The sequence below is a fragment of the Marmota marmota genome, unplaced genomic scaffold, assembly GCF_001458135.2.
Source record: "Marmota marmota marmota unplaced genomic scaffold, marMar, whole genome shotgun sequence".
NCBI lineage: Eukaryota > Metazoa > Chordata > Mammalia > Rodentia > Sciuridae > Marmota > Marmota marmota.
Genome location: NW_026000142.1, coordinates 1,663,187 through 1,688,876, shown reverse-complemented (window position 1 = coordinate 1,688,876; position 25,690 = coordinate 1,663,187). Strand labels below are relative to the sequence as shown.

Below are 25,690 nucleotides of genomic sequence, written 5' to 3'. Positions count from 1 at the left end.
CGGTTACACATCCACATTTTTACATAATGCCCTATTAGTAACTGTCAACTTTTCTTATTAGTAACTTTTTTATGATTCACTGGGATCTGTATGTGAATTATTCAGTTGGTATTTTCTGGTACACATAAAGGAGGTAGGAAGTTCAATTCCTATTCACTTACGTAAAGCTTTCATGGAAAACATTTTTAAGTTAAAGTCAGAAACTATGATGTATTGTTATCCGAATTTGCCGAGCAAATCAGAGGTCACCAGATTTTCTGTAAAGGATGAAAAATTTTATATTTTGTGAGTCAAAAGTTCTCTTTCATGCCTACTCAATCTGACCACTGTGGCAAGAAAGGAGACATAGATGTAAATAGCTGGAGGTAGCTATATCCCAATAAAACTTGATTTCTATAAACAGGTGGTAGACTGTGGGGTTTGCTGACCCTTGCAAAGATGAATCTGAATGTACACACTCTTATTACAATATTCACAAAGTGTCACTTATACAGGACTTTGATGATTTTCACCCTACTCACATAATTTTGACATAAGGTGATCTCACTAGTTATTCACTTTGAAGTTCATGGGTCCCTTGGAGGAGTATCACTGAATTCCCTCTCCAGAACTTTCAAAATCAGGAAAAAAGGTGCTTTGGGCTTTCTCTGTGTCATTGTGTCTCTAGCCTATGAAGATGGCTTATGGTAAGATATGCAAACAATAAGAAGGATGTCACTCCCAATCAATGCAGAAACAATCAGTAAAGTAAGCAAAAGGAATAGTTCACCTTCAGACTGATGTGTGGCAAGAGGGGTCTGCGTCTCCTTGGAGTAGGACACTACTTCCCTGGGCAGGAAATCCACCTGGGTGACCTTCGACACGCCCAGCTTATGCAGTCTTCTTCTGTAAGTAATGAAGGACAAAACTTAGAGAAGGAAGTCTTTCATCTCAGAACAGCTATCAGGAATAAAACAGATCACGACAACAAGCCATTCCCAAACTACCTTGACTTCTCAGTACAAGAGGCAGGTCATGACAGAGCTGTCTGACACTCGGGTTCTTGGCCCACCCTGGCCCAAATTGGTGGGATGGTGTCAGATAAGCCTGAAGCTGACCTTCCACATTTGAAAGATGTTAATATAGCACTGATGTGTGCAGAGGGCCACATTATGTGGTCTCGGATAAAGTTGTAGCTTGGCATTCCCAAATTAACTGTGACCACGTAGGAAATCATTTCTGAAAGATTATGCAACACTTCAAGTGTTTCCAGGTGCCTTGAGATCCCTCATGTCATTTGTCCTCATGACCCCTCTGTGCAAGTAAGGACAGAAGCTATCATCTCCATTTTACAGATAAGGAAAGTGAGATCCAGTTCAGGGAACATGCCAAGGGCATACAGCTCAGAGGCAGTAGAATCGGGATTAACATAATATCGATCCCCCAAATATATATACCACTGACCCAAGTCCTGGGTGCAATTTACACCAAGAAAAATTCCTTCCTAGGGCTCTTTGAGACCACAAAAACCTGGAGTGCCTCCTAGGTCACCCAAGAAACAGCCAATCATGGGGGGACTGGTCTGGTGGGTAAACAGAGGTTCCAGCCCCATCACTGCCTGCTGTGTCATCTTGTACAAGTTACTAAGCTTTCTGTGCCTCAGCTTCTTCATCTGTGAATGGAGATCATAGTACTTTTTAATACAAATTTCATGGGCAATGTTTAGGTATTATTATCCATTCACCACACATACATTATGTATTTAGATGTATATGATTGATACACATACATACTTAAAACAATTTCTGGAACACTACCTTTAGTATACAGATTTAGTATTAGTATTAGACATATTCTATTTTTTAAATGTTTCCAGGCAGAGACACATTTGTATGTCTCTGTGACAGAAAAAATAGAGAAAAGTATAGCAACTATTTAGACAAAATCCCACACTTCCTAGCTTTCTAAGATCAATAGAATCATACCCTGTGCATACTATCATGATTCATTATTCCTAGCAGATGGCAGAGATTCATTTATTTTTCCTTAAATTATTATTAGTAGATATGGGATAGAAAGCATACCACAGTTAGGAATGTCAATATTAATTTCCAAGCATTCTAGAGAAACAAAAATTCTTCTTTTCTATGAGTCACTAATTCAGTTGAGGTGAGATCTAAGATGTACACAAAGCAGATTCAAGCCAACAGACCAAACACTTTTTGAGAGAAACTGCCCAGCTGGTGGTAGCCAGAGATCCCCCAAGCCCAGGCCACAAGGGCCCAACATTTAGAACTCTGGACCACAAGAATGCACAGGAGGGCTGGGGTGGGATCTAGCCTTCCCACATAGTTCCCTCATATAGAATTAGGGAGAAACACAGAAAATGTACTAGAAACAAAATTATCAAATCAGGTAAAAGGCTCAAAGTCTCAAAGGAAGAAATTCAAGCTATTATTTTTAAAGCTTCTTGGGTAAGAAAAGATTGTTTTCCTTCCTGAAGGAAAGGCTCTTTCTTGATGCATGTGAATAAGATAACATGGATGGACACCTCAGGACTTCTTGAAGCAAAGCCCCCTCTGCCCTTCCACTGCCCAGAAACTTTCTGAAGCCCTTGTAGGTTAGTCTTTAGCCAAGGTCCAGGAATATACTTCTACTGCTTCAATCTAGGGCCATCGCGGACACAGGGATAGCACCCTGGATCCTCAGCTTCCATGGGCATCTGTATGAGGGCTAGTCATTTCTAGGTTCTGGTTCAATTATACCTATACCTGGAGGCAGGGATTTGAGGACATCTCACTGAAGGTACTGTCTTGCTGAGTGACAAGATACAGGCTCTGGGCAGTAGGAGGCTGACTGTAACTTGCAATCCATCATGGAAAATGAAAAACCAACTAGTAAAGTAGCAAAGCATAAGGATCTCATTTAGAAACTGGGTTCTAAGCCCTGCTCTGAATGAATGATAGGTGAAAGCCCCAGACCAGTGACAACCCTCTAAGCCTCATGCTTCTTGCCTGTAAAATGGGTCCTGAGTTGTGAGGATCAGACAAGCTAATACTTGCAAAGCATGTAGTTTGGTGTCTGTCATCTCATAAGTGACTCTTGGCTCAAGCAGCTCTATTTTAGTTTATCTTTTTGACTAAAATTATAATAATCATATATTCATTAAAAATTAGAGAAGGTAGATTCATGAATATTCTAAATTCATGGTTTTTTAAGGCAGTAGAGTTGAAGATTATCCCTGATGATAAAATATAGGGATCACACTTTTCCATTTTTCTTTTTATACGGGCACATATATAGGTTCAGGCTGCTTGAAACGGTCCATTTAGCTTTTACTTTCACTAAAAATATAACTGTGAAACTTCCTTTTTTGCAAAACTTAGCATGAATGAGTTTATTCCACTAAAAATATTTTCTTGTTTCAATAATAATTGAATAATTTCAATAATTATAACATTCTAGCCCTTTTCTCAAGGATGCTGTGTTTTTTAGTTCAAGATTCCAACTCAACCCAAGCCACTAAATATAAATAAAAGCTGAGTTGCTGTCATATGATTCTCCCAGTACGTGGACTGGTTGACACATTGATAAATTTGTGGTTCTCAGGCTTGAGGGTGAGTCTGTCTGAAATAATTTATAACTGTAGAGCAACTCATTGTAATACTTTTAAGCATACTGGCAGATAACTGTATTTTTCCATATAATGTCCAGATTGATTAAACTGCATTCATATTAAATGATTTGTGTGCGTGTGTGTGTGTGTGTGTGTGGCTATTTTGCTGTCGTTTTAGTAATAATATGTTACAAACTTTTCACACTTTTATCTTGTTTTGTCCTTATTAAAATTTCATATCATATTCCAAATTCACAGACAAAAAACAAAAACAAAAAAGCAAAGCCCTGAGGCTCAGTGATGCTAAGAATTGTGCTCGAAATTGCAAGGGTTGCAAGTGAAAAGACCCAGGCCTTAGCTCTATTCAACAGTAATTCCAAGGGCCAGTGCTTCAAAAGGGTGATGTGCTGATTCTCTTCCCTGCTATTTTTTTTCTACTGCCTCCTAACCACCCATTCATGCAGCCACCATTATTGCAATCTAACATAGTAGAGGTCCAGAACATGTGTTCGTTTTATAAGCAGAAGAAAGGATTCCTGAGAAGTGTCCTGGAGTAGATGACCAGAGCATAATGAATCTGTTTCTGAGATAAGCCCATGTCCCAGCCATCCCAGAAAGGCTGGCCAGAAGATGGCGCCCTTTCACAAGAAAGATTTTCCTCCTGCTCTGCCACTGAGTCCTCCCTCACTGATGGCCTTCCACTGCACCGCCCCAGGGTCTGCCAGTCTCAGTTGATCCAGAACACATGTGTTACAATCTTGTAATATAGACCTTCTTCAATTTCCCTAAAATATTTCTACAATTTATCAGCCGACAAAGTTATTAAATAACTATGTCTAACAGTTGAAGTATGTACTAGCTATTTTCTTTTAAAGTATGAACTTTTAAGTATCATGTTTCTTATTTTTTACTCAAGGCTTTACCAGCTCATAATTCTTTTATTTAAAGGTGCAAGTTAAACAACTGAGCAAAGGGGAGGGATTGCTGTACTATTAATACTATTATAATTCCCATTCCTTCTGATTAGACTACAAGTTCCATGCTGGCTTCTCAGTTCAGGCTCTGTGGACATCTTTCCTGCCATCCTGCCACCCCTCCTGCATAGCCCGTGCTGTGCCTGTACACTGTGGTACACATCCTCACTTCTGCTACAGCCCATGACACATATCACTGTATTCACTTGCTTTTCATGTCTGTCTTTCTGTCTTGGCTGCAAACTTACTTTTTATCCCTTACTAATCTATCTCTGTAGCCTGGGGCTTGGTTAAGTGTCAGATACAGAGAGAGTACTAAATAAGTGTTGGAGGAAGGAAGGGAGAGAGGGGGAAAGAGAAGAGGTTAAAAGGCAGAAGAAATATTATAAAAGTATAAACTGAGACTTAATGATCTGCATCCTGACTGTTCTAGCATTTTTTTAATCAAATCATACTACATATTTTTATCTTGATAATTCATCCCCAAATAATAGACTTTAGTGAATTTTTTAATTACTAAACTAAATTTATAGAATTTTATATAAGAACACACAAAAAAAATCAATATCACCTAAAAATTATGTAAGTCTCATCTATTTGGATTAATTGTGATTGTGCTTAATAAGAACAGAGAAAATACAAATTGGAAAAGTGCCAGGGCAGGGTTTCCCAGAGTATGGTCCCTGATCTGCAGCATCAGAGGCACCTGGGAAGAAGTTTTCGAAAGTAAATTCACAGTCCCCACCCCAAATCTATGGAATCACAAACTCTGGGCGGAGGGGACAGAGTGATTTGTGTTTTAATAAGCCTGCCCATGTTCTCTTTATCACCACCTCCAGGAATTCTGGTGCCCACTGAAGGTTGAACACCACCGGCTTAGAAATATTAGACAGGAGACAGAGAGAGAGAGAGAGAAAGAGAGAGAGAGAGAGAGAGAGACTTCAGTGTTTTACCAGAATCAGTTGGGCTTCCCCATCTCTTAGTCAAATTCCAGGGCACATGGCTTAGTGCCACAACAGAAGGAAGATGTTCCTGGACCAAGCTTATGAATCCCTATGAAGCAACCTAAGTGAGAGGGCAAGAAGATGAGTGTCGGATAAAGAGGACAGCAGGGTAAAAAATGTGAAGAAACAGCTTACATCTGTCCTAGATCTAAAACTAAGAACTCAAGTAAAGAATCCAGACATACTGGGCAACAGAACAACAGGTCTCTCAGGAGTGACTTGATATTGTCCTCATGTGATATTGTCCTAAGTTGACTTTTTGAAAAAAGACCCACCTTTCTCCCATGGCTGGGACTGAATGCTCCCTTAAAAGACGTGGATCTTCCTTTCTCTTTGGACTTGTTAACTCACTGAGTAAGCTGGCCATATTATACCAAAATTAAATGTTTCTTCTGAAATGGGTCTTGATAAAGAATAAATAATGAAGATAAGTTGGAGAAGGTATTTGGAACTGCTCAGCATGCAAAGATATCTACCTTACTACTAGCAAAATCCAACCCTCCCACCCCCATTCTGGCCATTTGTCTTTGACCTCAAGAAAAAAATTGCTCCCTTCATGAGTCACTGTCCCCATTCCCTTTTCTGTTTCTGGTTCAGTTGAGATTTTGACTATCTACCCACAATGGCTTTGCTAACTGTTGACAAAGTTTCATTACCTGGGGAAGAGGAAGCCTAAAGCATAACTTAAGCATGGTGTAATAATATCCACCAAAGCTGGAGAAAGTTATTATTATGCAGACTTACTTCCAAACACTGAGAAAAGGATTCTCTCCTATTATTTAACAGCATGAGCAACATGTCTACTACCCCTGGAATTCCAATAAATGTATACCATGTGGTTTGTCTTCCATTTCAAATAAATTTGAAGGCAAAACTTATTGATATTTTAAGACATTGTTAATATTCAAATATTCTTTTCAGTACAATGGGCAAAGCATAGAGGTATTTGCAAAAGTGAGGCACCCCAGTGGGACAATTCTGAAGCCACTGCACCTGCATCTTGAAATATGAGAGACACTGGTCCATGCCAACATGGGGCGGGCTAGTGAAAACACACCAGATTTCACAGAAACCCCTGCCTAGTGCCTTGACAAATAAAGGTGAAGATTTTAAGTGGGAAAATAATTTCACATGTCAAGAACTTGGGTGGATAGGCGATTGGCTATGGAAGGCAAAAGGAAGCAGAGCTCTTTGATCAGGGAGTTAAGATCAAGACTGCTGTAATTTTCTTTTATGGAAATAAAATTTACCTACTAGGACATTCCCCTCTTTAAAGTATAATCTTTAAGGCAAGCATGGAGGTGCATGCCTATAATCTCAGGTACTTGGGAGGATTGCAAGGTCAAGGCCAGCCTGAGCAACAGAGCAAGACCCTGTCTTATAGTAAAAAATAGAAAGGGCTGGGGATGCGGCTCAGTGGTAAAGTGCCCCTGGATTCAATCCCCAGGACCACGAAAAGATAAGGTACACAATTTAGTGGTTTTTAGGGTATTCACAGAGTTGTACAACCATGGCCACTATCTAATTACATAATCTGTTTCCCTTTCAAAAGATACATCGTATCCACTGGCAGTCAATTCCATTTCCCCTTTCCTTAAACTCTGGTAACTAATGATCTGTTTTCTGTCTACTTTCATATAAATGAGATAATGTAATATGTGGCCTTTTGTGTCTCACTTCTTTCACTTATTTTTTTTTATTTTTTAGTTTCATTGGTGTTGCATGTATCAGCATACCATTTCTGCTTATTGATGAATAATATTCCTCTGTATGGACATAGATTATTTCTAATCCATTCATCAGTAGGTAGAAAATTAGATTGTTTCCATTTTGGATATTATGAATAATACTGCTATGAATATTTGTGTACAAGTTTTTGTGTGGTCATGTGGCTTCAATTTCCTTGGGTATATGCCTAGATGTAGAATTGCTGGGCTATGCAGTCATTCTATTTTTAACTTTTGAGGAATTACCAGTTTTCCAAAGTGGTTGCATCATTTTAGATCCTCATTAGCAATCTATGAAGGTTCTAATTTCTCATCTTCTTCAAACCTTACTGTCATCTGTCTCTTTAAATCATAACATCCGGGTGAGCATGATGTGTGCCTCATTGCAGTTTTTCATTTAAATTTCTCAAATGCTAATGATGTCCATTGTCTTTCTTAGGTGCTTATTTTTCCCATTCAAATTCTTTGTCCATTTCTAAATTGGTTTCTTTTTATTGCTTAGTTGTAAGAAATTCATAAATATTTTGGATACAGATCCTTATCAGCTATGTGACTTGTAAATATATTCTCATTCAGAGTTGCCTTCCACTTCCTTGATGGTGTCTTTTCAAATGCAAATTTTTTTAGTTTTAATGAACTCCAATTTATCTCTGTTTACTGGTTGCCTCTGCTTTTAGTAGATATCTAGAAAGTCTTTTCCCATTCCAAGTTCCCTAAGACTTATGCCTGTGTTCTCCTAAGAGTTTTCTCTCTTACATTTAGATCTTTCATCTATTTTGAGTTAATTTTTGTATGTTGTGTGAGGTAGAAATCCAACTTCACTCTTGGCCTGGGAATATCCAGCTGTCCCAAGCTTAATTTTTCTTTACTCTCCAGTGGTAAACAGAGAAGTGCTTTCCTCATGAATATTAATCATCACTGATGACATGGGTCCTGAGCAGGAACCAAGTTTCTGGTGGAAGGATGAATTCAAGGGCAGTGACCTCATCAGCTGACAGCTCAGATTCCCTGAGCCTGTCCCCTAGCACTAGCGTGGACATCATCAAATTCTTCCTGATTCAGCTAGACACTATCTATACCATTCACTTTCTGATACTTGATTTAAGGCAATAGTGAATTTTATACAGCAAACTAGATGTTTATATATTTAATATTTAAGATACATGAAGAAAATTATGCAAAGACTACTGTGCTCCATGGATTCAGAGGAACACATCAGTTCTGGAGAGCTGGCTTTGACAGCTAAGGCACTCAGTAAGAGGGCTGCCCTGCAAATTTGACAGATGCCATCAGCTAATCCTCACAGAGGCTCATCTCTTAGTTATGACTCTTCTGACCCATCATAGATATTCATAGATAATTTTATAAGACAAAAGCAACCTGAAGTTGTTAGCATTTTTTTTAATGTCAAAATTTTAAGAACCTGTACCAAGACACAGACAAGCCAGAATTAAAATGCGCCTAGGTCATCTAAGACAGTCTCCAAATTTTAAAAAGTGTGACTCACAAAAGACCCTCAAAATATGACCTTGAATGACAATTTCAGAGTGTTCGATAACAGGAAAATATAGTGCTGAAGGCATATTGGCTAGACCTGGTGGCAGGAGAAGAATGTGGGCAGATAAGGTGGCAGAGTCAGGAGGGTGGGTCAGAAGCCAGAGTTCGACACTCTAAAAAGCCAGGAAGCTAAAAGGGGTCATTGCAATAATGGGAAGTTTCTAGACAAGGAAATCAAACAGATAAAACCAAGAACAGATGCTCTCAGAGATAGGGAATTCTTTGGCTGGATGCCACATCAGGTAAAGGCCAAGGAATAAAACATAACTGTATTGGGCCCACACTCAATTTGGATTTTCATTCCTGCTTATTCACCTGTATTTAATCCTGAGGGTACATTGAAATACCGCCAGAGATTCTGCTTGTATTGCTTCCAAAATTTATTGGGGTAACTTCTTCAAAGATGAGCCCTTTAGGATGAGGGGGAAGATAGTGTCATTTGCTTTCTCATACAATATATATATATATATATATATATATATATATATATATATATATATTTTATGTGGGTAGGATAGTGTCCTGGACAAATGGTAAAGGAACTACCTGGTGAACATGATTTATCAGGAACCACAGTGTTTGAGCAAGACACTATCTACAAGGAGAATGGGGAAATAGAACATATACCTCAAAAAGCAAATAAGAATGAAATGCAGCAAATAAAACCAGCCAGCAAAGGAGGTCACATAAGAACAGGGACAGGAGAGTGTAATTGGCAGATGACGGGGTGAGTGAGGAAGGTTTCATTACAAATAGAGGGCCCGATGTGACTCTTGAAGGAGAAGCAGAACTCAGTGATAGGGACAGTGTCCTAGGGAGCTGGTCCTGGATGTACAAATATCTAGGACCTGAATTCCTATTTTGTGTTCCAGAGTCCTTCAGAATAGAAGTTTTGAGTTGGGGGGCTATGAAAAATAAATTTAGAGAGGGATTTGGAGGTCAGATTATTAGAGGTCTTCAAATACCAACCAGGCCAAAGAATGTGGACTTTATATAGACAATGGGAAGTTATGGAAAGTTACTAAGTAAGAAAGTGACAGCTGTAAAGCCACATTTAAAACATATTATTATGACAAGTACATAAAAAATGACATCTAAATCCCTCTTTTGACAAAGATGTTAGGTGTGGGAAGTGATTGGACCTTAGAAGCTGAGTGTAGAAAGAAGGGGAATACAGAAAGGATCCACAAGCCAAGGAGGAGGAGAGGGTAGACTCAGAAACCAACCACAGAAAGTAAGCAAAGCGTCAGTTCCAAAGGAGCAGCCAGAAAAAAAACAGTTGGGTTTGTAGTCAGTGGTCTAACGAGGCATGGAGACTTGGTCTGGCATGATGAGAAGTCACTAAGAAGAGAAAGGAAACGGTGCATTTTGGAGACTCTTGAAAATTTTTAAGGATAGACTTTAGTAGTTTACTTGATATGGAGAGGAAAAGAAAAGGAACAGGTTCCAGATGATCTCAAGGCTTCATGCTTCATAAGAAAAGCAAGTGGTATGGCTGGAAGACAGTGGGTAGAAATCGTAATGGATGGATCTGTGGCAGAGTTTTCCAATTGAAAGGCCATCACTCAGGGGGAAGAGACAAACTAAAGATGCCCCTAGGGAGCCCCCTGTTGAGAGCCCCAGGAGAAAGTGTTGCATCCATAGAAAAAGGGGCTAAGGGCAAAGATGCTCATGGAACACGAAAGAGGTTTAAAAATGACAAAGAGTTTGTCTCCCAAATGTGCTCTACTGTAATTTGGTGTCAAACTGTGACATCTCCAGGATAGAGTTCTGGAGCTGGCATGGGGACACCCCAGGGAGGAAAAGTAAGGACAGGGCATAGCACCAAGGAAGAACCTGGCTCTGGGGTCCCTCATCACACACATGCTGATTTATCATCTGGGTTCAGAGTGGGTGCCTCCCACCAAATACCAAGAAGTTACTTGGTAGCTGTTTTTTTTTTTTTTTTTTTTTTTTTTTTTTTTTTTTTNTTTTTTTTTTTTTTTTTGAGTTACCCCAAGAAAGATGAGTTTCTGCCAGGTGTGGTGGCATATAACTGTAATTCCAGTTGGCTTGGGAGGCTGAGGCAGGAGGATCATGAGTTCAAAGCCAGCCTCAGCAAAAGTGAGGCACCAAGCAAAAGTAAGACCCCGTCTATAAATAAAATACAAAATAGGTCTGGGGATGTGGCTCAGTGGTCGAGTGCCCCTGGGTTCAGTACCAAAAAAAAAAAAAAAAAAGAAAGAAAGAAAGAAAGTTGAGTTTCCATTCTTCTATGCTCACAGCTAAAGATCGTTTTAGGAAGTACTTACTTCCTTGCCATGATATTTGCTTCTAATTGTACAGAGATACTGGCTTGGCAGTTAAAGCATTTTTCCTGCACAGAAGCAAATGTCAATTCTGGCTCAGTCAACAGGCATAGTCGAGAGGTTTGCCTTGAATTTCATAACACAAATAAATCTTGCAAAATTTTGGGGTTTGAAGGACAAGTCAAAATAGTCGTGCTCATAATGGAATTTGGCAACATCATTGAAGTTTTTGCTATTAAATGTCCACTTTATAAGGAAATTAAAAGTTCAGAATAATAAGGACAGATGGTACTTAAGTGTGTTTTTTTTCCAATTTTACACACAAATGACAATATGATACAAAACATTTTTTAGGAATGACCATTGTTTGCTTGGTATTTTTGAACAAGCTTCCATAAAATTTTTAACATAAAGCTACACAATTACAGAATTTTCTGAGTACCACAGTAAAAACACACCTCCTTACCAACTGGCCTTCGGTGTTCTGAAATCGAGTGAAAATGAAGTACTGTCTTCTTAAAAATCTAATCTAGTTGTTAGTGTGGAACAGAAAATATCTCTTAATAGCTTACTCAAGATTCTTGAGAGCACATGATAAAGGCTGGCAAAATAGGAGCTTCTCAAGAAATGTTTGGGGACAAATAAATGATTATTGTTAAGAGCTGAGCAAAGAGCTTCCTCCATCTCTAGTCATGGGATTTTGATTGGATTTGTTAAAACCAAATTATTAAAGCCTTTCATGAGTCAGAATTCACTTATATTTATAGATCCCCAAAAGCATTTTACTATCACATTTTTTTCCAGCTGCTAGTTGCCTTCTTCTTTTTTCCTTTTTATTTTGATTTTTTACTATCACCTCTTGATAGACAGACACACGATATGAGATGCTGATCCATATTTCCATTTTGGGGGAAAGTATGATTGAATGTTATTGAAGAGGCAGAAGTTGCTCAAGAGCACAACCCACATCACATGAGTCTCCAGAAAGTTCTCTCAGGACATGGTTTCATGGGAAATCTTGAAAGTTAATTCAACTAGAGATCTAAACAAGACAAATAAGAATACTTGACAAGGGTAATGATGTGGCTCTGTGGTAGAGCACTTGCCTAGCATATATGAGGCTCTGAGTTTTATCCCTAGCATCACTGCCACCACAACAAAACAAACAAAAACAAATTTGACAAAACTTAATAAACAACAACAACAAAATTCTTCATCAAAGACTGCTGAGGTTATTACAATTCTGTTAGGCAAATAGCAACAACTTTAAAATGTGAAGAGACCTTCAGAGTGGTCCAGTTAGGTTTTCTCTAACACCCACCAACAGCTTGAAGATTATATGCTTCTATGGTGTCCTTTCAGAATTGGTTTTACTTCTACTTTTGACAGAGTGACCTCTCTATTTCACTGGAGAAGTTTGGGATGCGGTGGGAGAAATACTCATCCTGTCTTTCAGCCAAGAATGCAGAGAAGAGAGTTCAGAGAAGAGGTGATCATCCAGGAACAATGTCTCTTCAAGACTGGAAGAAATTCCCACTTCCTCCTTCAGGGGAGGAGCTGTCAGATCCTTGCTCACAGCTTCAGTTTTCCCTCATTCTCTCTTTGCTTCCAAATACTCAAACAACTATGTCAAGAATTTAATATACTAGCCTATATAGAAAACATAATCGTGAGGCTTCAATGAAATCGAAAGCCACTAAATATCTCTAAGTCATTGGGTGTAACCATTTGGAGTAGCAAGCTACAGAAAGCCCTCGTTGCTCATTGGTGTCCAGTTGTAATTGGGAATCCTCTCCTCCCTCCAATCCCACCTCACTTAGGCAGATGGGGCCCATCTCCTGGAAGACTGGAGATCTTCTTCTTTCTCTCTTATGACATTTTAACTTGCTCTTTTTATCCTGTCGTCTTATTTTTTCCCTTCCAGCATTTTCCAATTCACTTAATCTTTTATACTAACCTAAGAAAGCAAAGAATTTTCAGTCCTTTGTTAGTATTTGCCTGGTAAAAATCGAGCTGAGTTTCACTTATTTTCTCATTTTATTTGTGATTGTTTTGAAGTTATATTTTAAAAGGTCTCTCATCTCCTATATTTCTCTCTGCTACTATTTGCTGTGTTGATCATGTAGTTAACATATAAACACAGAATCAAGTAACAAACCTTTGGTAGTTTGTCCCAAGATGGAGCAATGGGCACCAGATTAACCTTTACAACTGAAATAATTAAAAAATAAACAGCAGTTTGAATAAAAGAACAGTTTACAAGATACTAAAGGTCAGACGATGAAGGACAGGGATACATGAAAGAGGGGGAAACAAGAAAGCTGAACCTTCCTGCTGTCCCTGTTTTCTGAATTGAGAGAATTTCCAGGCCATGATGCAGGGAAAGAACCCAGGTGAAATCCAGCAGAATTCCTAAGCGGAAGAGAAAAGGTTGAGCTGGACCAGGCTGTTAGACTTGACAGGACAAAACAGCAGAGAAGGTAACGCCACAAAATGAAAATTCTGACCCTTGAGTATTTAGCTCATTACCAATCAATGCATATATGTCAGAAACTACCTCAGACCAAGGGAAGGATTGTCTAGAATTATAGGTAACAGTTCTGGGCATTCATACAGGAATAGAAACATTCCCTGTTTCTATCAACCTGAGAAAAACTCAAGATTTATGGGGAATTATTTCCAACACACCTAAGAGTCTTGCTTTAGTTTTAGGAATTCATTGACCTTGCTAGTTTAAAAAAAGAAAACATAAAAGCAAGACTGACAGACTGAAACTGTTTTCAAGTGAATTGATTATATCTCAGAAGAAATTTCAAGAGATTTGTAGCCATTAAAATATATCCAACACCTAACAAAGTAATATTCATAAAGTTTGATATCAATAAAAAGGTACCAGAAAGTTCTTGTGGGAGAACTTGGCAAAACAAGAGTCTTGGCAAAACAAGAGTCTCAGGACATTTCCTCCACCCACAGAAGCACCAAATAAATATATGAATCAATTCTCCCTGAGAAAAATTCAGAAACCAGTTGAGAAACTCTTGTATGCTGGACAATGAGAAAATTCCCACTTCAAAATCCATCCCTGCCACTCTGCCATTCAATCAGAGGGGATCCTTCGCCTCTCAGTTTCTCCCTGAGGACTGAAGGGGTTTGGATCATTCATCTAGTGCCCCAATTTTTATAGCTGCTACCAAAGGCACTGATTCCTAATGTGCCTATCTCTGGAAGCTGATGGAACCCAATGCTCACTAGTCCCCTGGGGTTGCAGAGAAAGAAGAGGGAGCTTTAAACAGAGATTCAAGCTCTTCTCATATCTTTTACCCCTTGAGCAGCACAGAGCATAAGAGCAATAAAGACCAGCTCTATCAGGAAAGGTTTAGATTGTACATCAAGATCTTTGACTTTTCCAGCTGCTACCTGAGTGTATGGACCCTAACTAGACTGCACCTGGAAGCCAAAAAGGCAGGCAATCAGTGGTCCCTGGGAGTGTAAACATGTTCCAATACCCAGCTTTACTGTGATAAAAACAAGGCTTCTTTCTAAGCAACAACTGTCATGTTTGCTACTCACTCATCTTTTCTGAAGCTGCTGAATTCAGTGTTCACTAGTCACCTGAGGTCTCCAGAGAACAGAGCTGTGGCTCTGAATGGCTCTGCAGGCTCTTCTCATGATTCCCCCTGCCAGATGGCTTTAGCAATGAAGCCCAGCTCCCAGTTTCTCCTGGAACCGGTTACACTGCACATCTACTATCTCAACTTTTTGAGTTTCCTGGAACTGACAGGGAAGGCAATTCCCAGGAGTTTGAATGAGTGAGTGGATACTTCCTGTGGCTCCTCCCAGCAACTTATTCCAGCCATAAAATCTAGCCTCTAGCTTCTCCCTAGAAGGAACTGAATAACTCATCCAGACCCCAACTATTTGAGTTATTAGACTGGAGATTGACTCTAACTTGCCTATATCTGAGAGCTAATGGGGACTGGCATTTGGTAGACTTCTGGAGGTGACAAAAATGATTTCAAAAGGCATGCATCTGAACAAGCATACAGGCTTTTGTCACAAGTATGCTCCTTGGCTCAATGTAGAGAAAGTGGGTGATAAACTCCAGCTCCCAACTTCTTCCTAAGGTGAGAAGGAAATTGGACCACACATCTAGCATCCCAATTATCCCAGCAGCTACTTGCAGGACTGGCTCTTCTCTTATCTTTCTCAGGGCACCTATGAGACTTAGAATACTCTAGTTTCCTGGGAGGTCTAATAAAAAAAGATGACAACTTGTTTATTTTTTTATTTTTTAAAAAAGATGAAAATTTATATGAACAAACAGATTTAAGAAACATCCAGAATCTCTAGCTAGGTGTTTAGTAAGGTTCACCACCTATCCAAGATCAGTCTATAAAGACAAAGAAGAGGTGGCTGTTTTGTCATATGTGCAGAAACCAACACAGAGAGTTAAGAAATGAGGAAACATGGAAATATGTTCCAAATAAAAGAACAATATTAATCTGTAAAAAGAAACCATAATGAAATGGAGACATGTGATTTTCCTGACAGAGACTTGAAAATCTTCAATCAAAGATGCTTACCAAAGTCAGGAGAGTAATATACGAACAAAGTGAAAATCTCAACAAAGAGGTTGAAAAAAAAAAAGCCAAACAGAAATGATAAAGCTGAAGGATATAACATCTGAACTGAAAAATTCAATATAATAGTTCAACAGCAGGCTTGACCAAGCAGAAGAAAGTATTAGTGAATTAGAAGATGGTTCAATGGAAATCACTCAGTGAGAGGAGCAAGGATAAAATTTTAAAAATGAAAAGGAGAAAAGATAGTTAAAGGGAATTATGGGATAATATCAGTGAACCAATACATGCATTTCCCCCCCTGGTACTGAGGAACTTTGAACCCAGGGGCATTTTACCAGTGAGCTGCATCTCCAGCACCCCCCCCCTTCTTTTTTTTTTAACAATATCTTCATTTATTTTATTTATTTTTATATGGTGCTGAAGATTAAACCCAGTACCTCACAAGTGCAAGGCAAGCGCTCTACCTCTGAGCTATAACCCCAGCCCCTCCAGCCCTTTTTATGTCTTAATTTTGGGATACAATCTCACTAAATTGCTTAGGGTCTTGCTAAATCATTCCTAAATCTGGGGAAGGAAACAGATATTCAGAAATAGGAAGCCCCAAAAACACCAAATGAGATAATTGAAAGAGACCCATAAACACACATTATAATCAAATTGTCAAAGCTAAAAAAAAAACAGAGAAATCTATAAGAATGTCCATAAGATTATGAGTAGATTTTTCCATACAATCTGTACAGACATAAGGAGTACTATAATAAGACTGCTGACCAAGAATACTATACCTGGTAAACCTGTCTTTCAAAAATTGAGAAAGAATAACTTTCTCAGAAAAGAAACACTGAAGAGGTCTTTACCACTAGATCTGACTTATAAAAAAATGCTAAAGGGGTCTGGGGTTATGGATCAGTGGTACACCACTTGCCTAGCATGTGTGAGGCATTGGGTTCAATTCTCAGCACTACACATAAATAAATAAATAATAACAACTAAAAATAAAAAATTAAAAGAAGAAAAAAATGCTAAAGGGAGTTCTAGATGTAATGAAAGAATTGCAAACAGCAACAGAAGAGTAAAAGAAAGCATGAAATTCACTGGTAAAGATAAACATATGAACAAAAATAGAATACTATTTTACTATAATGGGGTGATTAAAAAGCTTTTAATGCGGGTATAAAACTAAAAAGACAAAACCACTAAAAATAAGTAAAAATAAATTATGTTAATAGACACACAGTATAAATGTGAATTGTGATACCACAGCATATGATGTGGGATAGGAAAAAAAGTGTAGATAGTTTTTATATGTAAGAGAAATTGCTGCCCACTTAAAACAGAATGTTATAAGGCATTTTACATAATCCACACCTGAACAACAGAGAATACCCATGGAAGTTAAACAAAAGAAAAAGAAAAATGCAACAAAGCTTATAGATATAAACAACAAAACTCAAAATAGTCAAAGAAAAAAACAAAATGAAACTACAAGACAAACAGAAAATAGTTAACAAACTGAGAATAGTAAACCCTTTCCTCACATAAATACTTACTTGTAAATGAATTAAAATCAACACCCAAGAGATGCAAAGTGACTTAATAATTTTCTTAAAAAGAAAGATTCAAATACACTATAAGAAACTTACTTTGGGACACATGTAGGCTTAAAGCGAAGAGATGGAAAAAGACACCCAAGTAACTGGTAACCAAATAAGACAAGAAGAGCTGTACTTATATCAAACAAAGTAGGTTTCACATTTTAAAAATTCTCTAGAGATAACAGGTCATCCTGCAATGATAAAAGTGTCAATCCAACAGGATGTAAAACAATTATAAATACATATGCACTTAACACCAGAGTACCTAAGTATATGTAGCAAATGTGGACAAATCTGAATGGATAAACTGATAGGAGGGACGTAATAACAGTAAACTTTAACACCTCACTTTCAATAATAGAACATCCATGTAGAAAATCATTAAAAAAAAAACAGTGAACTTGAACAATACTATACATCAAATAGACCTAGCAAATGTACAGGACAACCAACAGCAGAATATATGTTCTTCCAAGTGCACATGGAACATTCTTCAGAATGGATTGTTATGCCACAAAACAAGTCTCAGCACATTTAAGATCAAAATCATACCAGTATATGTTATGACTACAAGGAAATGAAACTAGAAATAAATAATGGAAAACAAGGAAATTCACAAATACATAAAAATTAAACCACACACTCTTAAATAACCATTGGGTCAAAGAAAAATCCAAAAGAAAGATTAAAAACTCAATCGAGTTTATATCAGATACAAGATAAAGGATTGTTTCCTAAACATATAAAGAATGATCAAAAATCAATAATGAAACAATAAATAACTCAATAAAAAATAATATATAAGGGGGGGCTGGGGTTGTAGCTGAGTGGCAGAGCACTTGCCTAGCATGTGTGAGGCACTGGGTTAGATCCTCAGCAGCACCACATAAAAATAAATAAATAAAAGTGTTCCATACATCTACAAATAATAATAGTAATATATAAGGTAAAAGATGTTTCATCAGAGAAAATATTCAAATTGAAAGCATATGAAGTTACTAAGGAAGTGCAAACTAAGACCACAATGAGTAACACTATGATCTTTTAATAATTGCTTTAGTCAGGTTTTGTTGCTGCTGTGACCAAAAGATCTGACAAGAACAATTTTAGAGGAGGAAAAATTTATTTGAAACTCATGGTTTCAAAGGTCTCAGTCCACAGAAGGCCAACTCCATGTGCCCAAGGTGAGCAGAACATCATGGTGAAAGGGTGTAGCAGAGGAAAGCAGGTCAGGACATGACAACCAGGAAGCAGAGAGCACTCCTCTCACCAGACAAAATATAAACCGCAAAAGCACATTGCCAGTGACCCACCCCTTTCAGCTACATCCTATCTGCCTACAATTACCACCCTTGCAGGTGGATCAATGCACTGATTAAGTTAAGACCCTCCTAACCGGATCATTTCACCTCCACACTTTCCATACAATGAAATATCACTTGGCAATACAAAAGAATGCACTATTGACAAAAAATTATTCTGAATGAAAGAACGCCATCAAAGTAGTGCATGATATATGATTAAATTTAAACTAAAATTCTGGGAAATGCAAACTAATACATAGTAATGGCAGATGAGTTGTTCTGGAGGATTTGGAAGCATGGGAAGAACAGGTATACTTCAAAGAGGCACGATGACACTTGTGGGGATGATGAATATGTTCACTGTCTTGATCATGGTGATAATTTCATGATGTGTAGAAATGTTAAAACATCAATTTTATTAGTTTAAATATTTGTAGTTTATCTTATGCAAAGTGTACTTCAATACAGCTGTTAAATCAAGAGACAGAGCAATCTATGGTGAATCAATGCCTAGACTTAAGAAGGGAAAATAGAACTGTCCATAGAAAAATCTCATTGCCCTGCACATAAGAACTACCAAAAAGGGAAATTTTCATGGAAGCAATACTTGAAGTTGTAACATGGCTAAAATAATTGTCTCTCTCTTATATTTTCTGAACACTCCTTCCAAACCCCCTAAGATAAGCCACTGTCAGTGAGCAGAATATCTCATGTTTCAGAGTTCACTCTGAAGTGAATTGTGGCAGGCAAGGTGGTAGCCACAGCTATTCCTTCTCCCTAGAATAAGTCTGAAGTTTTAATATGCAAAGCCAATAGTGAGATTTTGCTTGGAAAACAGATTCAAATAGGAAGTTTTCTAACTATTCCACATTAGCAAGTGTAATTTAGCAGTGCTGCAATCCCTCTAAAAACCACTACTTTAAGTGCATAGGATAATCTCTGCCAGTTCCTCCCTTCTATTATTTATTTAACATGGTGATATATTAAAGAATGCATTTTGAGGTTCTCCTGAACATAACTTACTATATATGCATTGTTTCTCTTTTTAACTTAAACCATATATTTTGATTTTAAATAACATAAGTTGAAATGTAACATACAATAAACTATAAAACTAAAGAGCCAAAATTTTAGTAATTTTAAAAAAAGACCAGTGTGTCAGTAAACTAAAGTATTAGGAAGACTATTTCCTTGACATAGCATTGTTGTGAGAAAAGGAAGAACTTTTGCATATAGAAAAGAACACAGGCAGAATGGGTAGATTCCCGTGGAAGCTGATGATCCTCAGCCTCCTTTCACACTTACAATAGGCCCTAAAATTGATAGAAACCCAGATACATGTCCAGGAATCTCAGGAATCAAAATAAATAAGCAATAAATACCCGCTTGGACACATACTATTTTATATTTAGAAAGAAAAAAGATAGTTTCATAAAATGCTATAATAAAATTTGCTGTTCACATATTGGAAGTATCCAGTGGTATGCTGGTAAATGCATAAAAGCTAGTTTGGGGGAAAGGAGCAAGCCCTGTGTAGCATTCACCAATTTCTGTGTTGTAAATACTCTACCATAGCCATTATGAGATGATCTGATCAAGAAGGCACAACCTATTCTTCCGAGCTTGACAATGAGCTGGTTCCAGCACCCACTGGGAATAGCTTCATGTGTGACTCTAGCTACCTTCAATCTTAGAAATAAACCAAGTTTCTGGGATATACCAATGTGTTTTGTTCTTTGGGGATGAATTTTCAACTCTGAAGCTATCTTTTAACATGTGACAATGCATTTCCATTGGAAAACATTATCATTAGAAGTCATTATATAATATCAAATATTTGAGATATCTTAAGATAGAACTATTAAAAACATGATTTTATTCCATGGGAATCTACCCATTCAAAATTTAATTCAAATTAATAACTTATTATGAATTTTCCAAAGAACGAAAAGGAAAGGAAACAAATAAGACAACATTTTGATATCAATCTTCACAAAATTAACCTTCAGCAACTTGTTGGTAAAGGGGAACCGTGGTTAGGACAAAGTCACACGCATCTCCCATCACAGAACTTGTGTGCCCCACCTTTAGGTAGAGGTGCTCGTATTTTGATTTGGGGGCAGTGTTTTCTTGCCATACTAGGAATAAACAGGGGAAATCAAAAGCCATCTTTTTGTGGGGTTTTCCACAAAGAGAGACTTTCTTCAAAGCTTTTTAAGGAAAACTAACAGAAGGAAATAAACTTATCAAACTGGGAATTCAACAAAAGGGGAGAAAAACAAGAGCAACAACAGCTCCAGCATTTCAACACAACTGTAGCAAAGAAACAATAAAAGGAGTAACAAAAGAGCAGACATATACCCAAGTTCTGAGTCTGACTGCAGCTGGAGCACTGAGGGGTCTGTATCCCACTGCAGGGTCCTAATCGTGCAGCACAAAGGAAAAAGAACACAGAGAATTAACAAAAGGGGAGGGCAACAAACCAAACCAAACCATGTCATTCATCAAGGCGGGAGCATATACAATACACACACAGAACATGTCCCCACTCCCTCCCCCGGTCTCCCAGTGATCATCCAGTGAGGAGAGAAAGCAAGGAGCCATTTTTTATTCCCTTTGAACATCTGTTTGATATTGGAAGTGTGGTTGTTTTCAGGAAAGAAAGCCCAGAGCCAGGTATTCAAACTCTGTGCACACAGCCAACCACCCCTGGCTTTGTTTTTGGTTTATACTCAAGTCTGAGGACTTGAGCAGCTAAACTGATGCATGTTATCTCTGACACCTCGGAGCCCATCCACATTTGGGAACTTTAACCATCTTCCATGCAGCAAAGAAGACTAAGTGCAAATGGGCCAGGATGGGAGCATCTGGGGAAGTCAGGCTGGAGGGAGCACAACTTGCAGTGTCTGGTGAATAACTGGCTTCCTCAGGTCCATTACTGCAAATATAATGCATTAGATTTCAAGACTCATATGTTTTCATGTTTGTTTGTTTGTTTTTTCCTATAGAGAGTACATCAAAATGGTCACCAGCAAAGTCATTTGTCTCTAAGATGCCAGGGTTTCATTACATCTTACATCTTTTAAATATTTCACAAGAGATAGCACAGATCATCAGGGCATCCAATTTCCTTTGGGATTTCTCCTTCCAAATAAGAAGGAATAAACAACTTTTCTATAACAGATTGCACATGAGGGTCCAATCTCAGGGAGGCTCTTTAATTTTACTGCTCAGAATCAGTTACAGGTGAACCAGGCATGAGGTTGTCTGGGAAGGTACAGATGGACAGCCTGGCCTTTGGAGTCAGCATGGGTGATTCACACTTGGCCTCGGTCACTTACCAGCTGGGTGACATTGGCATGCTGTTAAGTTCTGAGCTCCAGTACATCTTTTGCTTACTCAAAGTGTAGCCCATGTACCAGTGGCATTAGCATCTCTTGGAGCTTGTTGGAAATGTAGACACTCAGGTCCCCTTCCCCCAAATTACTGACTGCAAACTATACAGTTTAACAAGGTCCCCAGGTAACTCATGGCGCCTTGAAGTTTGAGAAGACTTGCTCAGTTTTCTTGTTTTTGACCATGGCTTATAAGATAATTTATGATCTTCCTGCAGCTACCATCCAAACTTATTTCTAACCGTTCTTCTCCTCCCTCCTCCTATGCAAACATCAGTGTCCTGCTTGATATTTTTTCCATAGGAGGTCTACAGGGCTCAGGAGTTTGTTTCTTTCATATTTTGGCTCATATGTCACTTCAGAGTTTCTTTCTCTTTTTCACCACCTGATCTCAAGTAGGACTTCTTTATCACTATTTTTTTCCCCTTTACCCTGCCTTACTTTCTTCATGGCACCCAATTTTACTTATGATGTTATTATATATCAGTTCATTTATTACCATCATTATCTGAACCTGGATTTATGCCTCCCAATGGTAGGGGTGGGTATTATAGGGATATGCCTAGAACTATACCTGGCTATGTTGTTATATTATACAATATTAGCTGAATGAAAGAATGATTCTTTCTCTGGTTTTCTATGGGGATAAATGGAATTCTACCTAGAAAGCACATAACAACCATTTCATAATCAGTAGCTGTTCTTACTACTACCATGACCACTCTATCTACTATAAAAGTTTCTATGAGTCAACACCCCACCTACACAACAGATCCCATATTAGCTCATCCTGCAGAGATCAGGATGAAGTTTCACAGCTTCCCTTATTAGCTTTGGCTGTGCTCTTGTCTTCTTGCCTGAATGCTCTGAAAGATGATAATTGAAGTCCAGTGAGAAACATGAACTGGCCACTGTGTCTTAAATCAGTGATTCTCAAACTTTAATGCACATCCAGATACTTGGGAATATTGTTAAAATGTGTATTCTGATCTAGTAGGTCTGGGATGGCCTCAGACTGAATTTTGAACAAGTTTAGGGATGCAGATGCTGCCAGTCTATGGACCACACCTTGAGTACCAAGGTCTTAGCCTAGATCAGTGGTTCTCAAACTGACCTTAAGACCTTAGTAAAATACAGAATGCTAGATCCCCCAATGCCCAAAATTCTGATTCAGTAGATCTGGAGTGGAGCCTTAGAGTTTGTATTTCTAATAAGTTTCCAAGTGATATTTACAAAGCTGACTGGCAGTCTACCTTTAAACAATGATTAGGCTAAGCCACTGCTCTCAGTTGCCAGCAAACAGAAAACATCACTGATGTTCAACTACATCAGCATCTAAATTCATGATTTGCCCAAGCTTGGCCTGAAGCCCAGGCCACCTCCAGACCAATGAAATCAGAATGTCTGGGGTGGAATCCAGGCATCTGTCATTCTGAAAACCCTCCAGGTGATTCTAGTGTGCAACTAGGGGTGAGGACCATTGCTCTGGATTCATGCTCTGCTCAAGGAAAGTAGCTATTCCTGTTCAGGAATCAATTTCTTTACTTCAGTTCATAAGGTGGAAATAATAGAATCCATTAAAATAATTCATACTTGCTGTTCACATACTTCTGGGGATTAAATTTAAGGGCATTTCTGCTACAGACAGAAGAGCAGCCTCTGATTCTTGATGACTGTAAGAAGCATTCCCCTGTAAGGGGTGAGATCAGGTCCTGGACCCACTGTATGCCTTGAGGATTCAGATGATATGACCTTTCTTGACCTTTTTCCACTTCTCCCAGGCAGGTGAAGACAGGTGGCTCCCAAGCAGTCTGGCTGTTGTCCTGTTACTTAATGACCACATCACCTGAACTCATAGTCCCCTTAAGCAAAAACAGTGATTCCATCAGAATCCCCCACTTTGAAGTCTCAAGATTAGTAATCTAGAGTTTGTGTTTTTCAACCAGAGCAACAAAGGTGATATATGTAACTGACTCTGTGACACCCCCATCCCATCATACTTATATGATCCAATAAAAGAAATCATAGTTATTGTCAGTAACAAGCTTTGGGTGAAGAATAAAGCCAAGGACACCATCAAGTGTGCTAGTTTTATTTCCTTTTCATATTTCCATTATCTGTGGCATGGTCAGACACACACAGAATGCACATTTTTTTTTAAGGAACTTAAAGCCAATACATTAAATGAGCAAAGGTTGGTTTTGGTTTCCAAGGATGGCCTAGGAGTATGTATGCCATGCTCACTTCTGTACAAATTTGTAGAAAGCTTCCCTGCAGACGGCAGTTTCTTAGAGAGAACCACATCTGGGCCAAGGAGTGAGGAGTTTGTATTCTAGGTGTGGCTATATGGTGTCATCAGGCAAGTCTCCTCTGTCCCCAGTAAAATGAAGAAACAGGCCTGAAGGCCATTATGGATCTTCTCTGATATTTTAAAATACAGGATACTGTCTTTTTGCTTTCTCTTCCCGGTTGGAATAATTTTATTTAACCAATTGACATAGATTTTACTTTCCAGACATTTTTTCATCAAGTAACTGCATCATGGAAAATATAAAGATGGTTTTTCTTGCCAGGAAACTTATTTATAACATAAAAGAAGTAGTGAAGTTGTAAGTAAATATCACAAATTCTTTTCTTAAAGAAATCTATCTGTTTACTATAGGATGAGTTCTATTTTTTAGTCATTTCTGAAATGGCCCAATTTATGCATTCAGAGAAGAGAATATTTTTCATAAGGACATTCATTTACTTATTTGAGAAACACCTATTAAGGGCTTGATGTATAAAACACCGTGAAAGAGGATTAAAAGAATTCTCAGGGAAACTACGTCTCTTATGGGGAGATAAAACATATATAAATGGTTTAGTGGAACAAGGTAGAAAGCAAAACATGACATAAAGTGGCACCCCAGGTATGCTGAGGGACTTGCACTTAAGAATGTGTCTTTTAAGTAAAGGAAATGAGACACAGATAAACCATTAATATACACCAGGAAGAGGGTAGTTTTTATTACTTGTATGGCAGTTTAAAATGTCAATAAATATTAGCTGAAAAAATAATGCCATAAAAAGATTAAAGATAATGATAACTGTAAGTTCATCTCACTGTGTTTACTCTGGAACCAGGCAGCCAGGCCCTAGGCTGCACTTTCACCATCCTCGGGATGTCACAGCTAGGAGACAAACTTTCTCTAATACATTTGGAGAGTCCATCTGACCTGGATCTTGAAGGATGAAGTAGGATTTGGACATAATAAGTTCATTCCATCAGTGCCTACTTTATTGGACTTAAGTGGCTGAGGTAGTCTGCTATGTCTTACAAGACTGTGTTATACATTAGGTGCCAATTTACCAATTTATGCTGAGAACAGTAAGTTCCAAGCAAGTCAATCATACATGCTTGACAAAGTCTTCTTTCCTTGAAGACCAGCTTCCTAGGGAGCCAGATGATCACTCATGTCTTTGAGTTTAGAACAAGTGAAGCTGAATGTGGCTTCCACCTGCTTTCCCTCCACCAGGTTTTCATCATTTACCACACAGACCTTCAGTGCTGCCCACCTCTCCTTTTCTCTTTACTTCCTGGACTGACCAACCCAGCCCTTTCTGATTGATCCATATCCCCCCTGCTTTTTCTTTCCCTCCTCCTCCTCTTCCTTCCTCCCTCTCTC

The 25,690-nt window shown here is 38.4% G+C and overlaps 1 protein-coding gene across 5 annotated transcripts in view; it reads right to left on the bottom strand.

Annotated features, from left to right (window-relative positions):
- Dync1i1 (dynein cytoplasmic 1 intermediate chain 1) overlaps positions 1-25,690 on the bottom strand; it is a 264,774-nt gene that overhangs the window by 218,769 nt on the left and 20,315 nt on the right. For 3 of the 5 annotated variants that reach the window (XM_048785965.1, XM_048785966.1, XM_048785964.1), the window contains exons 4-5: positions 20,989-21,048; positions 770-885 (exon numbers count right to left, since the gene is read on the bottom strand). In XM_048785965.1, coding sequence (XP_048641922.1) covers positions 770-885; positions 20,989-21,048 — 176 coding nt within the window. The remainder of the gene's footprint in view (positions 1-769; positions 886-20,988; positions 21,049-25,690) is intronic. The other 2 variants (XM_048785968.1, XM_048785969.1) reach the window with 1 other exon arrangement.